This window comes from Dendronephthya gigantea, unplaced genomic scaffold (assembly GCF_004324835.1).
Source record: "Dendronephthya gigantea isolate DGI-Jeju-01 unplaced genomic scaffold, DenGig_1.0 000022F, whole genome shotgun sequence".
In the NCBI taxonomy this organism is placed as follows: Eukaryota; Metazoa; Cnidaria; class Anthozoa; order Malacalcyonacea; family Nephtheidae; genus Dendronephthya; species Dendronephthya gigantea.
Genome location: NW_021163032.1, coordinates 276,150 through 291,122, shown reverse-complemented (window position 1 = coordinate 291,122; position 14,973 = coordinate 276,150). Strand labels below are relative to the sequence as shown.

General features: G+C 37.8%; 3 protein-coding genes across 3 annotated transcripts; all 3 read left to right on the top strand.

The window, feature by feature from the left end:
• The first annotated feature begins 262 nt into the window (after window positions 1–262).
• LOC114522165 (72 kDa type IV collagenase-like) lies at window positions 263–5,894 on the top strand. The gene is made up of 7 exons (XM_028542795.1): window positions 263–973; window positions 1,258–1,433; window positions 3,068–3,319; window positions 3,706–3,949; window positions 4,074–4,298; window positions 4,457–4,730; window positions 4,961–5,894. Exons 2-7 carry the CDS (start codon window positions 1,311–1,313, stop codon window positions 5,430–5,432), a joined length of 1,590 nt encoding a protein of 529 aa, XP_028398596.1. The 5' UTR covers window positions 263–973; window positions 1,258–1,310; the 3' UTR covers window positions 5,433–5,894.
• A 2,617-nt stretch (window positions 5,895–8,511) lies between these two features.
• LOC114522164 (72 kDa type IV collagenase-like) lies at window positions 8,512–13,157 on the top strand. Its single transcript, XM_028542794.1, has 6 exons — window positions 8,512–8,943; window positions 10,395–10,646; window positions 11,089–11,329; window positions 11,433–11,654; window positions 11,772–12,051; window positions 12,397–13,157. The coding sequence occupies exons 1-6, from the start codon at window positions 8,824–8,826 to the stop codon at window positions 12,869–12,871; spliced, it is 1,590 nt and encodes a 529-aa protein (XP_028398595.1). The 5' UTR covers window positions 8,512–8,823; the 3' UTR covers window positions 12,872–13,157.
• A 122-nt stretch (window positions 13,158–13,279) lies between these two features.
• LOC114522362 (programmed cell death protein 2-like) lies at window positions 13,280–14,927 on the top strand. Its single transcript, XM_028543033.1, has 4 exons — window positions 13,280–13,896; window positions 14,105–14,419; window positions 14,527–14,640; window positions 14,733–14,927. Exons 1-4 carry the CDS (start codon window positions 13,282–13,284, stop codon window positions 14,925–14,927), a joined length of 1,239 nt encoding a protein of 412 aa, XP_028398834.1. The 5' UTR covers window positions 13,280–13,281.
• Window positions 14,928–14,973: the final 46 nt, after the last annotated feature.

Sequence of the window (14,973 nt, the reverse complement as noted above, 5' to 3'; positions counted from 1 at the left end):
GACCTTTCCAGCAAAATTGTGCGTATATTCACTGGATAAGGAAATCTACTGAGGTTTTGATACAAGCGTTTCTGAACTGCGCTGAAACATTACATGTAGAAAAAAACGAGGTTACTGCGTTCTGTAAAGTTTGAGGAGGTCATGCATATTACAGTTTAGGAAACAATTTTTTGTTCTAGAAATAAGGATAATCAATCAATATATTTTCACCCGCGAAAAAAAAAAGCACAATCGTCTGTCGATAGCCAGAAAGAAAAAGGTCGAAAGATCGTAGTTTCGTTAAACTTTAACGAGATGTACGTCATAAATTTTACGAATGTGCCATAACACTCGCAAAATTTCAACAATCCATGGCAAAACAACACTTCTTTTTAGCGATAAATTATTCAAAACACTATAGAATGCGGTCCTAAGTTAGCATCAAACGACGTCATCGGAAGGTACGATAAGAGGTGATCCTTGGCAGTGAAGAGGGTTGTTTTTGATCAACTAATAGATAACTTATTATAATTTCTATACCGATACAAACACAATGAACTAAACAGACCACCTGCTTTTTCACGCTCGTCTTTAGCAAGCTAGTCTAAAATCATGTGAGTTCATTAGCGATTGGCTAATGTTCAATTTTGTAGCTATCTTTGATGAAAAACGGTGACCATATTAAGAGATTAATCTGACCGGGGTATCTATTGTTCCGCGAGGCAAACGCACACGATGCTACAAAGGGGCGTGTTGGTTTCCGGTCTCTCTGTATCGTTGTGTTCGATTCAAAAGTCGTCCGTGCCAAGGGTGAGCTAGCATCTTCACATTACGGAGGACGGCGACACCACGCAGTCTGCACGGAAGACGGAACATCCTTTGACCTTTGCTTGTGTGTATATAAGCCAAGCGTTGGGTGCTGAGAAATATCATATTACAGCAAACACAACGGAGTAAAGACGCGATAGAAGTTGTCTTTGGAAAGTGTTAACAAGTAAGTGTGCTTCTATACCAGAGAACGTCTGAACTATATTCATATTAAAGTACTTCTCATTTTATTAAATATTTGTACTGTTACATTTCAGCCAATATGTGGCAATTAGGAAAATACCTTATTTAGAGCGCATAGCTCTTTTGAAACAACTTTATACATGAGCATAAACTATGCAGGTTATTTACACAAGCGTCAAGTAGCTATATCACTCAGTATTTGAATACACCAATATGCAGATACATATAGCTCACCTTAGCTAAATTTGAACTTTTTCTATATTGCAGTTAAGATTAAATATTTGCAATTTACGAAGAGAAGAACGAAGTGAAGTTTCAAAATGATATACCATAGTGGTATTATTTTCCTGGCGACACTGGTCTCGTTACTGTTACTGGATTCTGTTCAATCCTTCACAATCAACCCTCTTGGCGTGAGCGGTAGAGAGGAATCACAAGTCGTGGTGAGTTTAACCTCGTTAGCTTTTGATAATATAAAATAACATAACATCTCACTGTCTCGGAAGTAGCTAGCCAAACAAAGCGAACTTTTCGGCGGGTATTTCCTTCAGTGATCCTAGGTTTAACATAACATCACATTATTCATTAGCTGTGTTATTAAGAGCTTAATTATCTTAACGATGCCGATGGCTGACGGCTAATTTCGTATTAACTAAATATCATGCATTCAAAACAACCAGATATAAATTTGAAGCGTTTCCGTACAAGTTCCGTGTGAAAAACAAACTCAGTCGATCCTAAATAAAACACGACTTAGTCTCATGCAGACATCTGTCATAGCTTATATTTTTTTCACCATGAAAACAGCATATCGGTACGCAGTTACCGTCTTAATGTTTAGAATTAAGTGGCAACATTTTAATCCAACAATAGAAGTTTCTATTAATTAGTTGCTATGTATCATGTACAAGCAGCAGTATAGGTAATTTCCCACACGCGATGAGATAAGCACCAACATGCATTTGGATTCCCAAATCCCAATCACTGACATTCACCCCTAACAGCATCTAGCCAATGCCAGATCGAAGGTTAACTATTTATATATACTATTTTGGTTATCCTTTTCTACTTATATAAGTGCATGTTTACCCAATATGAAGTTTTTATACTTCTAAAGGTCAAATTGCTCCGCCAATGTCAATGACAATCATATTGTATCATTGCCAGATTTTTTTAGGTTTTATTTAAAAGTTTTATCCGATCGTTGGTATCTTGCCAACGTTTATATGATATATATCATGCACTAAGCTCTCAAGTCGAGGGTCTTCTGTCGAGGACAGTACGGTACTTGCCTATTTCCCCCCTTCCACAAACGTACTCACTCATACTCCAGTACTCTAAACTTTGACGTTCAAACATTGAATTTTAATGTTTTACGGTTTAAACATCTGAGACGCACCTTTGACAATGTGACTGAATCTTCTTATGCAAACATTATTTGCGAGCTATCCGGTTATGACCGTTTCGAAACAAACTTCATATTCAAAAGTAACACAAAACAAAGCTTATAAAAAACAAAACCCTCCAGCTATACTGTATTAATAGATTATCCTAAGTATTGCATGACTAACTGTGTTCAAGTGCATGCCCAGAACAGTCTCAAGACAAAGAATTTTGTTAGCTTTCGCTCAATTTTGATTATGTTTATTTGAATCAGCACGCTGAAACTGAATTCAGCGCAGTAGGATTAAAAAAACATTTATTTTCCGATGTTTCAACAAAGACGGATCTAATATTTCCTCCTAATCGTTTCCTAAGCTCTCAGCCCTGTTTTCCTGTAAGTCTAACGGACAAAGACCTAGACTATTAGACCTTCCTGATGTCGGAACGATGCACTAGAATACAGGGCGTGAGTCTCAAGTGCGTATAGACACGCTGCTATCTTTGAGTGCAAAAAATATTCCACACGCTTTGAACTTAGGATTACGCAACAGCAATACTGACATCTGGAATTTTATTTTAATACGAGATTTAAGCGATTGTATCTTTGCCATTTGATTGAATGACATTAAATTGACAAGCATGTGTTAATAACAACATTTGGATTAATTTCATGGTCGACTTGATGTTGTTTTAGACTTTTATGGATCAGTATGGGTACCTTGAACCAAAAGACCCGAGACTAGGTCAATTTCGTACCAGAGAAGAACTGGTTAGAGGTATCAAACAAATGCAAGAGTTCGCTGGAATAAAAGTAACAGGCAAAATAGATGAAGAAACTGTAAGGTTGATCAAATCACCAAGATGTAGTTTGCCTGATTTTGGACCTAGCGACAAAATGAAACGAAGAAAAAGATACGCTTTACATCACGCAAAATGGAAAAACCCTGTAAGTTTTCATTTTCAGTATAAAACACCTTTTGTATTCCTTAAGGTTCGTTTTCTAGATTCTTCTCCATCACGAGTTACGAGCACGCTTGATGTAAGATGTTACGCCAATTTTAATTGGCTCGTTGATAATGCAAATCGTTTTTGAACCAATCAAATTTCATGTAACATCAATTCTCCACGGTTGACGTCATCATAAAAAGGGTCCTTCGCGTATTTGAGAAAAACCTCTTGGAAAATAGGAACTGAGAAGGGTGTTTACTGGATAATTCCTTACTGCATGACATTCAGGATCCCGATATTAGTCATATTAAACGTAAATACATATTACGTAAGAAATCTTATTCCATCCGATCAGATATTTGATAAACGACATTTTTTTTACAGAGTCTGACATACAAAGTTTTAAACACATCAACAACAGAGCTGCGTAAAAGCGAGGTGAGAAATGCCTTAGATAGAGCATTTAAAATGTGGAGCGAAGTCTCTCCTCTACGATTCACCGAAGTATTTGGAAACGAGAAAGCTGATCTGATGGTTAGTTTTGAGCGAGGTAATCACGATGATGGGTATCCTTTCGATGGGAGAGGAGACAAGATTGCTCACGCCTTTTACCCTGACATTGAAGCTAGTAAGTTCAGATTTTTAACCTATGATTTCAGTTCAACTGTTTTCCTAAGATCTTAAGAGATCCGATTATCAAGTACATGCATATAATCGTATTAAATTGACCAAATGACGTGTGAATTCTCCAGGCGCCGAAGCTGGCGACATCCATTTTGACGATGAAGAGCACTGGACCCTAGACAAACCCAAAGCTGGCACAGATTTCATGTGGACAGCGGTGCACGAGATAGGCCACGCAATCGGACTGGACCATACCACATATGCAAAGGCAATCATGTATCCGTATTATACTGGTTACCGTCCGAATCTGGCACTCCACGATGATGACGTGATGGCCATTCAGGCTCAATATGGTAAGAACATGACTGTATAATTCCTTATTTTGTCTCATCAAAGCAGCAATTAGCTTTGTAGAATTAAATTGTAAAAATATACAGCGAAGAATTCGTGTATCATATTCAATCCAGTGCGTGACTGTCTGTTTCTGACATTCTTTTATATACGTTTCTAGGAAAGAAACCAGTTTCCACTGCAGCTCCAACAATTGATCCAAAACTTCACTGGAAGAATGGTCCGAGTCCGTGCGATACTTCCATCGACGCTGTTGTCCACAGCAGCGATGGAAACACGTACTTTTTCAAAAATCCTTATTTCTGGACATTGGATAAATACGACAACCTTTTGGCTGGACGAAAGATCAGAGATCACTGGGCGAAACTTCACCCTAGGGTCCAGGCCGCGTACACAAGACGCGATGGGAAAACTGTATTCTTTAAAGGAAGAAAGTAAGTGTTAACTTTCACTGTCTTTATGCGGACTGTGCCAGTTCATATTCTCTAGATTTGTACTGATTTCGCCTTCCAGTGAAATTAAATGTGCATATAGTTTCGTTTTGTGAAACGGAGGAATTAAATTTACAGCTTTTATTGGAAAAGAATTGCCATGTAGTCATAATCATTTGCTTATATTTGGCAAAACATGAAAACAAACATTGACATTATGGATTGTTTTTTAGGTACTGGGTATTTGAAGGAACCACACTCGTTGAAGGACCGAAATACATAACCGAGTATGGTCTTCCGATCGAACTAAAGCGATTGGACGGAGCTTTCACATGGGGAGGCAATGGTAAAACATATTTCTTCAAAGGCAGTAAATATTGGCGTTATAACGAACAAATGAATAGAATTGATCCTGGTTATCCGAAGAACATCTCTGACGGTTGGGGGGCTGTGCAATATCCTATTGATTCGGTGATGACATGGAAAGATGGAGAAACCTACTTCTTCAAAGGCGCCAACGTTGCGAAGCATAACTGGCATTTATACAAACCCGAAGAGATCTCCAAGGTTTTCTTCAAACCGTGTCACCAAAATTTTGCGGAAAAGAATCTTCCTACCGAACAGGAAAATGGCGTCGTAAAGACATCCAATTTCGCACCATTGATCGCTTTTCTTGCCATTATTGCTTCCTTATGCAGCTGGTAACACTAGCTATAATCCATGCTGTGTGTTCACCACAGTTCCAAGATCGACCGAGGTTAAACCAGAAGATTTGGAATTTCACACACAAAACAATAAAAAGAAAATTGTTTACGAACAAAGTACAAAAAATGCACATATTTTTGTACATATTTATATAGCTAAATAGTAATTTATTGTAATATTCAAGCTGTAAATATAATTTATATTGAAGCAGTAATGTTGTTTGTGAATAATTTACAAAAAATGTATAAATAAAGAATGTTCTTTTCTTCATTCAATGAGAAAAAAATACAAAAATAGGTCAGTATAACTATAAAAAAAGTCAGTATAACAATCTGCAAATACGTCACACTCTTTTGAGAGCCACTACACAATTGTCAAATTAAGCGTCACGTCTGATATTATTACAAATAATAAGTAAATATTGCATGGTATTTATAGTCTATTTAATATTTAAGATCTTCATTAGAACTATTTATAATTATATTAAATTGTGATTCAAAATATTGTTTGTGATTCAATTCAAGATGTTACATGCATTCATGTATAAGTTCTCTCCTTTCTTGTTGCTGTCGTCTATCAAATAATATATTCACGGTAGAATATCCTCCTCTCGAGGAAATCAGTCGATGATAAATCTCCGGTTCATATAATCCTATCATAAATTAATCAGTATAATCACGTTCCCTTCATCCTAGCGGTAACACCATTGTTCATGTGATGCATGCATATTTGATCCTGCTGGGAGATGAGAGTTGCTCTTTTCAGATCACATGCTTTCAATCCTTCATTTCATTTCATTTCTACTATTAAGACCCCATTTACACTAGAACGAAAGTTTCCGGATTAATCACGAAAGAGGAATGTTTTAGTACCGGATTCATGTTGCTGTTTACACACGCAGCAACGAATCCGATAGAAAATTTACTCGGTTTTAAGCCGTATCCGGAAACTTTGAATCCGTAAAAGTTTGTGGAAACTTCGTATCCAGAAACATTTGAATCCGGAAAATTTTCTTGTGTAAACGCTTTGCACGACGAATCCGAAGAAATTCAATATGACGACCAAACAATTCTCCAAGAACAAGTAATGTGAGTGTAAACGGACAAATCCGCATACAGAGACAACTTAAGTGTAGTGTAAACACCTGACGAATCCGATACATGTGTGTAACAATGAATCCGGAAAATTTTACAAATCTGGAAACTTTCGTTCCAGTGTAAACGGGGTCTAACAGATTCGTTTAGTTGGAAGGAACAGAAATAGGGAAATATCAAATGTAGCCATGCATAATAACCTTCTTGTTCCATGCATTGCGATTCAAAAGTTAACTTCCCCACCTCAGCTGCAATACAATATAGCTAATATTTTTGCAAAATTTTCATTATTTTTCCAGCTAGGCCACTTTTACAGTACTTAAAATATGCAAATATAATATTCGTTTTTGAATAGTCTTGCTTGTCCTTGTTTTCGTAGCTGAAATATATTAATCTGTCACGTATATCCCATTGGAAACGTGCTTTACTGCCGACTTATTTCCGCTGTTTGTCTCTCTCCTCTATTATTATTCTATACGCCCTGCTTTGTCCTTACTTGCAGTCAGATATCACATCTTATTACAATGTCTCAATTACTCCATAATTTGAGTGGCGTTACGTAACCACGTCTGTTGGGTAGTGTGATAAGTGGTAACTCCTATTCAATCACGAAAGACTGGCTTCACCTCGTCTTCACACCAGGAAGATATATTTTGGCCCTGCGTTTAAAGGCCGATATCGTTTCGGGGGAGGCTATATTTTTCAAGGACCAGATGGAAACTGGAAATTGTTATCTTATACAGGAAGACTTTGCACAAGGTCAAAAAGTATGCTTGCATGAATATGGCCCTATATATACACATGATAACATGAACAGTTCTATATATAAACATCATATAGAAAGGCCTTAAAGGCCCTAGGCCCTGCAAACAACTGCATGTATGTTGATTATATCTTAGTATAATCTTCAACAAAGAAAGAAAGAAGTCAAATTCAAGTCAACGGCTGTCGAATCGAATCAAGTCAACGGTTTTACTTGACTGAGCCAAGAAGTACAAGACGAGGATGATGAGCGATGTAAGTAAAGAAAATCTGTTTCAAATATAACCACGAAGCAACGTCTCCAAACAACTTCGCATCAAATCTGCCAACAACTGCCTAAACAAGACGAAACAACTTCTTGAGGTTTCGACCTAAGGACCTTCGTCAGGAGTCAGATATGACTATAATATCTTTCATAACTCTCCTGACGTATTCCCGTAGACCAAAACGCTCGAAACGTCGAAAAGTTTTTGTCTATTTTATGCAGTTATTATCCACACTTGATGATGCGAAGATTTTATCTGTGTTTGACAATTTTGTTTGAATAATAGAAAGTATTTTAGTTAATGAGAGCTCATCACAAAATCAGATAGGAAGCCAACTTCTATTTTTACTCAAGCCAACTTAACTACATAAAGAAACCTTTCTATTTTTGCCTTTCCCGATAAAAAGTGAACTAAGTTCATACTGCATGACAATGCCTAAACATGGTTAAGACGTACATGCGGAATAGTTTTTGTCGGACATCCTTTTCGGCAAGGAGCCGCTGGCCAGAAAATTATGCCTATTGAAACTTGGCAGGTATATACAAACTGGCTGCTCTTTTGCTTATAACGACTGAGAAAAAACACGAAAGGAAGTCTGTCTTTTTTCATAATTTAGTCTGTGTGATAATGGATTATATAAAAGCATCGTTTAGCGATGATAAATTGCATGTAGTTTGGTCACGTTCGGCGGCTTAGTTGAAAACTGGATCGAAAGGATGTTTGCCACTCCTATATATAATCAGAAACACGTTCATTGATCACGCAGACCATAGCAGACTTTACAAATCTTTATCAAAATGCAAAAACCAGTTTGAAAAGGACATTGATGGATGCAAGAAAAATATAATCCCTTCATAAACCAGAAACACTTAACGACTTATTTCTTGTTTAAAAAAGCCATATATGGCGCTCCACGATTTACTCTGCCTCATGTGACTTGATCCGACCCTCCTTAGCGTGGGCTAAGGTCTTGTGGTCTCGTAACAAAGTCGATTCTTGATTTGCATTCGCTCAAATATACATAGCCCACATCCGTTTTGTTATGTTTGTCACAGTGAGATTGCATTAGGGAAGTCTTTCTTTCGGGGAGTGTTCGTAGACGTAGACTTATTAAAATTCCGTATATATCGATTTGTTTGAACACATCCGACATCAAAATTCTTGTCTCTGACTCCATGCAGGAAGTATAAACACGACAATTTGTATTGCTGTCACAGTATTATATAATCAATATTCAATATAGCTTGTGAGTCCATAACTACCTCAACAATGGCGTGCCAAACGTTACATATTTTGCTGGCGTTTTACTCTTGTATACTATGGACAAGCATCCAAAGTGTCCCTCTACCTGGTAGAGGAATAAGCGCAAAAGATCAAAACACAGCCGTGGTGAGTAACGTATTCTGTTGTCTCTACACCATCGAGTGAAAGCTTGCTGGATATGTTTTAATAGCCGACGTATATATAATTCAATAGATTTGGCGAATACATAACGTTTAACTTTTGGCTTTGCAATATTAAAGCTTGTGTTCTGAACTTTAATGTAGACCAAGCATAAATGCGGAGGTTGTTACGCTGATGTCATGTATACATGCACTGTCAGTATGTACGTAAACTACGTATTGACATTGTTAACATGTTTCAACACATATAGTCGCGGTCGTTACAATAGAGTGTTAGTTTTAAACTATATCCTTCTTGATTAATCAAAAATCAGTGTTTAAGAGTATTACAAAACTGTCAAGCTTTATGTTGCGAAATATCCAAAGCAGATCGTATGTGTTATTTTATGCCGGTCTCTTTTGAAATTACCAGAAGGTATACGTCATTTGATAACCATGGCATGCATGGAAAGATAATTTATAACATCGACAAGGTTATGTTGCGATTTCTGATTCTTTGTTATCATAACCTCTTTTAGTTTCGAGGGAAGATACATTTTCGAAACCCCGTTGAAACAAATATATTGCATTGGATCCGCTTGCTTATAATTTTTCAACTAAAAATACACTCTTTCACGTCTCTTTGAGTCATTGTGCGAAGTTTATCTATACGCTGACGTTGTTCAACTAAAGACAAGCCCATCCTTAAAAGATTCTAGCATTTTGTGGTTTTTTCAAGTACTATTTTTGTATAATATTCGGAAGATTAACCAAAAGCGATGTGAGATCTTTCTGCCTGGTATTAATTCGTTGGAGAGTCGTTGAATTTGCAATATTTCATATTTGTAATCTTCAGAGACTGAGTACTTGAAGTGCATGTGTTGAACCATCATTCTCATGTAGTTTTGGAAACATTTGCATGTTTGAAAGAATAGATTTTTATGACTTGTTTGCTGGAGGATCAAACGAATTAAAGAGAAACATGCAACGCGTTTAAAGCCGCACGAAACGAATCGTATTAAAATGGTTGCACGCGGAATTTCCGGATTGTTAGGCCGGATATCACGCTGAGTTACGTCTATTGTCCGCGTGGAGACACTGACAATAGCATTATGTGGCAAGTAATTTGTTAAAAAATAAGAAGAATACAGAGAAAATTTCATTGAAATGTTGTTGGAGAACCATCGTACGTACAGTGAGTGAAAACTCATGGACTACATGCAGACGGTGCAGTGCTGAATGACTGAGTCATGGTTGCTATATAGCTTGCCAGTTTCAGCAAGGAGAATACTTAGAGTTAAGAAAGTGATGATTAGATATTAATCGTGTTCTTGTGTCGCGGCCAAGTGCTTTTTCATGTGACTCTCACGAGTTAATTCGTATAGGAATCACCTCGTGATCGATTATTGTTGTCGGGGTTGAGTAATTGATTGATGTGTGTTGATTCTGTTTTATTAGAATTACCTGACGAGGCTTGGCTACCTCAGCATGCCTGATCCTCGTGCTGGTCGACTTCGTAGCAACGCAGAACTCCGTGAAGGCATTAAAATGTTTCAATTATACACCGGCCTTCCAATGACTGGCGTTGTTGATAAGAAAACGATGGAAATGATGGCAAAACCTCGATGTGGAATGCCCGACTTTGGAAGAACTGACAGCACAAAGAGAAGAAGAAGATATGCAGTCCAAGGAACCATCTGGCAAAAAAAGGTAGGCCTGTACAAACGAATTATAGTCTGCGCTTGTGATTGGTTTAATCTGATCGCATTTGATTGGTTCATGCTTCCTTCATCGCATTTGATTGGTTCATGCTTCTTTTATCGCATTTGATTGGTTCATGCTTCCTTTATCGCATTTGATTGGTTCATGCTTCCTTTATGGCATTTGATTGGTTCATGCTTCCTTTATCGCATTTGATTGGTTCATGCATCTTCCTCAGTGGCAACTGGTGGTCACTGGAAGTAATATCTTAACCTCGCTCTTGTTGCAAACTTGCATGTGCATGTCGTTTAATTGCTCTGACTGATTCACAACAAACAGGAATAAGCATCCTACAAACTGATTGTTATAAATTCACCATGCAAAGTTACAAGCGTGTTGTAAACCAGAATGGTGACTCCAGATTTTGTTAAGAAATCCTTCTCGTTTCCAGGAACTCACCTACATGAACGATGGACGCCCCAGAAACAGCATCTCGGAAACTGAAGTTGAACAACAAGTCGATAAAGCGTTCGCGGAATGGGAACGAGTGTCAACGTTAAAGTTCATTAAAAGCAAAGATAAAGAATCAGACATTCTTCTCAGATTTGAATCTGGGATGCATGATGACGGTTATCCATTCGATGGCCCGGGGGGAACCCTGGCTCATGGATTTTATCCGCATGATAACACAGGTTGGTATAGTCATGTTTTTAATATTGAATGATAAACTAACGAAAATCGCTTCAGACTGTATAGAATTTCAATATCATATTTTTATCTTCCTTTTCCGAATAGGACTTGCCGGGGATGTGCATTTTGACGATGACGAAACTTGGATTTTGAAGAAGGGAGATATAGGAACAGACTTTTACTGGACTGCTCTCCATGAAATCGGGCATGCCTTAGGATTGGATCACTCAAATTATCAAAACGCTGTGATGTATCCATTTTATACTGGTTTCAAAGATAATTTACAGTTAAATGAAGATGATGTGAAGGGAATTCGTTATCTTTACGGTATGAAAAACAGTGATATTCCATTTAGGAACAAAATTTCTATGAAATAACTTGTAAATAAAACTGAAAGAAAATAACTAAAGAAATTGATGATTGATCCCATCTCTCTCTCTTCAGGAATGCCAGTGATAAAAATGGAAACAGCAGCGCCATCTGTAACGATGCCAACCGCCGCTCCAGGAATGCCCCACGCTTGTTCTGTGAATTCATTTGATGCGATTTTTGTTGATGCAAGCAGAAAAACGTATTTCCTTCACGGGAAACATTTCTGGATCGTGCGCGAGAACGTGGACAGACAAGGACCGTTCCTCGTAAAAAGTTTCTGGCCAGAACTTCCCAGTAGCGTTGATGCCGCTTACTACTCGGAGGGGAATACAACCTTCTTTAAGGGGGAAAGGTAAAGCTATTTTTTATTTGATTATTTCGTACTAAAGTAGGAACTAGGAAGTGCTACACAGTACTTTGACTGTCTTCGTTGCTGAAAGAACGTTGTCCTCTCTTGCTAGTTAATAACAAAAAGTCGAATACTCGCTGTAACCCTTCGCCACTGGCTACGATTGGAAAAAGATGAGAATTTGGGGCCCTACAGTTCCCTTGTGTATTGCTTAATGTTCCCTAGACTGCTCGGGCCCTCGAGGATTGCTCAAATGCTAGATGTGCTCAACTTTCATCCAATTTTATACGTTGCCTGATGCAACAGAATGACGTTCTCTCTCTTAATTTATCCTTTTTTTCCACACAGCTGCTGGATTTATAATGGAACACAGCTCCTCGCAGGTCCTGTTCCAATACACGATCAATTTAAAGGTCTTGACTCATTTGTTAAAAAGATCGATGCTGCATTTATTTGGGGTGCCAATGGCAAGACATATCTTTTCTCCGGTGATAGTTATTGGAAATACAACCAAGCTCTGAAGGTGATGGACATGGGTTACCCTGCGAAGATCAACGTGTCCTGGACGGGTGTGCCGTCAAACCTGGACTCTGCGCTGACGTGGATTAACGGAAGAACTTACTTTTTCCAAGGAACTGGATTCTGGATTTTTGATAATGTGAACATCCAGACAAAACATACGGAGCCCATGATGACTCGTGCATATTGGATGAAATGTCGAAATGAGGAATTGGACTCAAGCGGTTCTTCTAGCATTTCCAAAAACTTTACAATCCCAATCATCTCATTACTTGCTTTCATTTTGAATTACGTGTTGTGGTAAATATTGGAGAGCAAGGAGATATTTGAGCGTTGAGCCGATTCTGATGTTTTCCCTGTAAAGTATATTTATTTAACATTGAAGAAGATCATGTACAAAACTCCAGGTTTAGAATTGTATTGTTGTAGTATAACGAACCTAAATTATAAATATTGCTAGGTGAAACGTTGCATAATGATAGTTGCGATGAATACAATAGACGATAGCCGTCAAACTTACAAAGACATTTTTAACAATGGCAAACCTTTTAAATAGCAGTTGTTTTAATATCTTATTTATTAATTAAATAGAAAAAGAATTTTCAGACAAATGTTTCTAGTACGGGGGGCTGCAATCAAATATTTCTAGTACGGGGGGAGGGTGCACTTTCTTGTTCTTGTACTCGCCTCAGGCCGTGCACGGTTAAATTAAAAATGGCGGACGAGGGCGCAAATTTAGCTGGTGTTAAAGTCGATCAGGAACATTGTGATTTTGTCGATATTATTGAACTTGGCTTTTTAGAAAAAGTAGAAGACCCTGTTACACTGACAAGCCCTTTTTTCCCGAGTAAAATTGGAGGGAAACCGGCGTGGCTTGCATTATCTGAACTGCCCTCGCAGATTCTTTGCAAAATTTGCGAAAAACCATTGGTTTTTTTGCTTCAAGTTTACACTCCTGCAGATGATGAAAAAAGTCCCGCATATCATCGAACGGTCTTTGTTTTTTGCTGTCGAAATGGTTCATGTTACAAATCGAACTGTAATAAAAGTCTCAAGGCATTTCGATGTGAACTTCCCAGAAGTAACGACTTCTACCCAGCCGTCTCGAGTTTCCAAGATCAGGACAAAATATTCCAGGAATTTAAGGATAAGAAAGCCGGGGCGGGTGCTAGCTGGACAAAGTTATGCGAGGTTTGCGGATGCAGGGGTGAAAAGTTGTGTAGCAAGTGTCGTCAAGTGAGTTATTGCAGCAGAGATCATCAAACTGTTGATTGGAAAACTGGACACAAACTAGTATGTGGTAATGCAGAACAACAGAGGCAGCCAGGTGTGTGATATGAAAGGTAACATTGGGCAAGTATACATGATGCTGTCAAGTGGAAGGGGGGGGGGTTGGGAAGGGGGAACTATATCACCACCAGCTCAAATAATGTGCCAGATTTTTTTAATCTGAGGAAGAACGAAAGATAGGAAATTCTGAAATGGGATCAGATGTTAAAATTTTTGTGCAAGATGTAACCCTTTAACCATAAAACAGGCTATACATGACAAAACAACAGTAGTTGAACTAAGATTTGCATTTATAGGCTCTCCAGGAAAGGTTTCAAACGTTCTCTTTCCTGAGTTTGAACTTGTGACGGAACCTGAGGAAATTGATGGAGAAATTCAGGAATGTGGAAATGAAAATGATATGGAAAAGTATAAAGACATTTTGAAGGATAATGAAAAGGATAATGCAGGAGCTAAAAATGATTGGGATTCATTGGAAGCTGAGAGCAAGAAGATAAACGATGTTGTAGAGGACAAAACATATTGTGAATTTAAGAAACGAATTTCATATGAACCAGAACAGGTTTGTAAATTCTGATAAAACAGGTTGTTAATGTAGTTTATGTTTTGGACTTTGTTGGTTTTGTTTGTGGAACAATTCTGTTTCAATTGTTTTTTTCATACTTCTAGGTCTTGCGCTATCAACAGCATGGAAATCCACTCTGGGTATCAAAGTTGAATATCCCTAAAGAAACTGACATACCAAAGTGTTCTTGTGGGGCTACTAGAACTTTTGAGTTTCAGGTATAGAAAATAGGGTGTAGCACAGCCCTTATTTTGCCTTCCCCTTTACACTGTTTCATTTAGTTACATTCCCATTTTTCTTGTCATCATAGATACTGCCACAGTTGTTGAACAATATGAATTGTGACTCATTGGGAGCTAGCATTGACTGGGGCACTCTGGCAGTTTATACTTGCTCTAGAAATTGCAACAGCAATGGAACTTCTTACTACGAAGAATTTGTTTGGAAGCAGGACTTTTCAGAAACTGGACTTCCTGCTGATATCCTATCACAACTTCAAAAATAAATAAATTCTATATAAAAAAAAATTTTTGTAAATTTTTTAATCTGAT

Bases quoted from the DNA above. Each gene is read 5' to 3' on its own strand.
- LOC114522362 (XM_028543033.1), top strand. From the start codon at position 13,282: ATGGCGGACGAGGGCGCAAATTTAGCTGGTGTTAAAGTCGATCAGGAA. The intron at 13,897-14,104 runs GTGTGATATGAA...ACCATAAAACAG, and splicing joins AACAACAGAGGCAGCCAGGT to GCTATACATGACAAAACAAC. The intron at 14,420-14,526 runs GTTTGTAAATTC...TCATACTTCTAG, and splicing joins TTTCATATGAACCAGAACAG to GTCTTGCGCTATCAACAGCA.
- LOC114522165 (XM_028542795.1), top strand. From the start codon at position 1,311: ATGATATACCATAGTGGTATTATTTTCCTGGCGACACTGGTCTCGTTA. The intron at 1,434-3,067 runs GTGAGTTTAACC...ATGTTGTTTTAG, and splicing joins GAGAGGAATCACAAGTCGTG to ACTTTTATGGATCAGTATGG. The intron at 4,299-4,456 runs GTAAGAACATGA...ATACGTTTCTAG, and splicing joins GGCCATTCAGGCTCAATATG to GAAAGAAACCAGTTTCCACT.
- LOC114522164 (XM_028542794.1), top strand. From the start codon at position 8,824: ATGGCGTGCCAAACGTTACATATTTTGCTGGCGTTTTACTCTTGTATA. The intron at 8,944-10,394 runs GTGAGTAACGTA...CTGTTTTATTAG, and splicing joins AAGATCAAAACACAGCCGTG to AATTACCTGACGAGGCTTGG. The intron at 10,647-11,088 runs GTAGGCCTGTAC...TCTCGTTTCCAG, and splicing joins GAACCATCTGGCAAAAAAAG to GAACTCACCTACATGAACGA.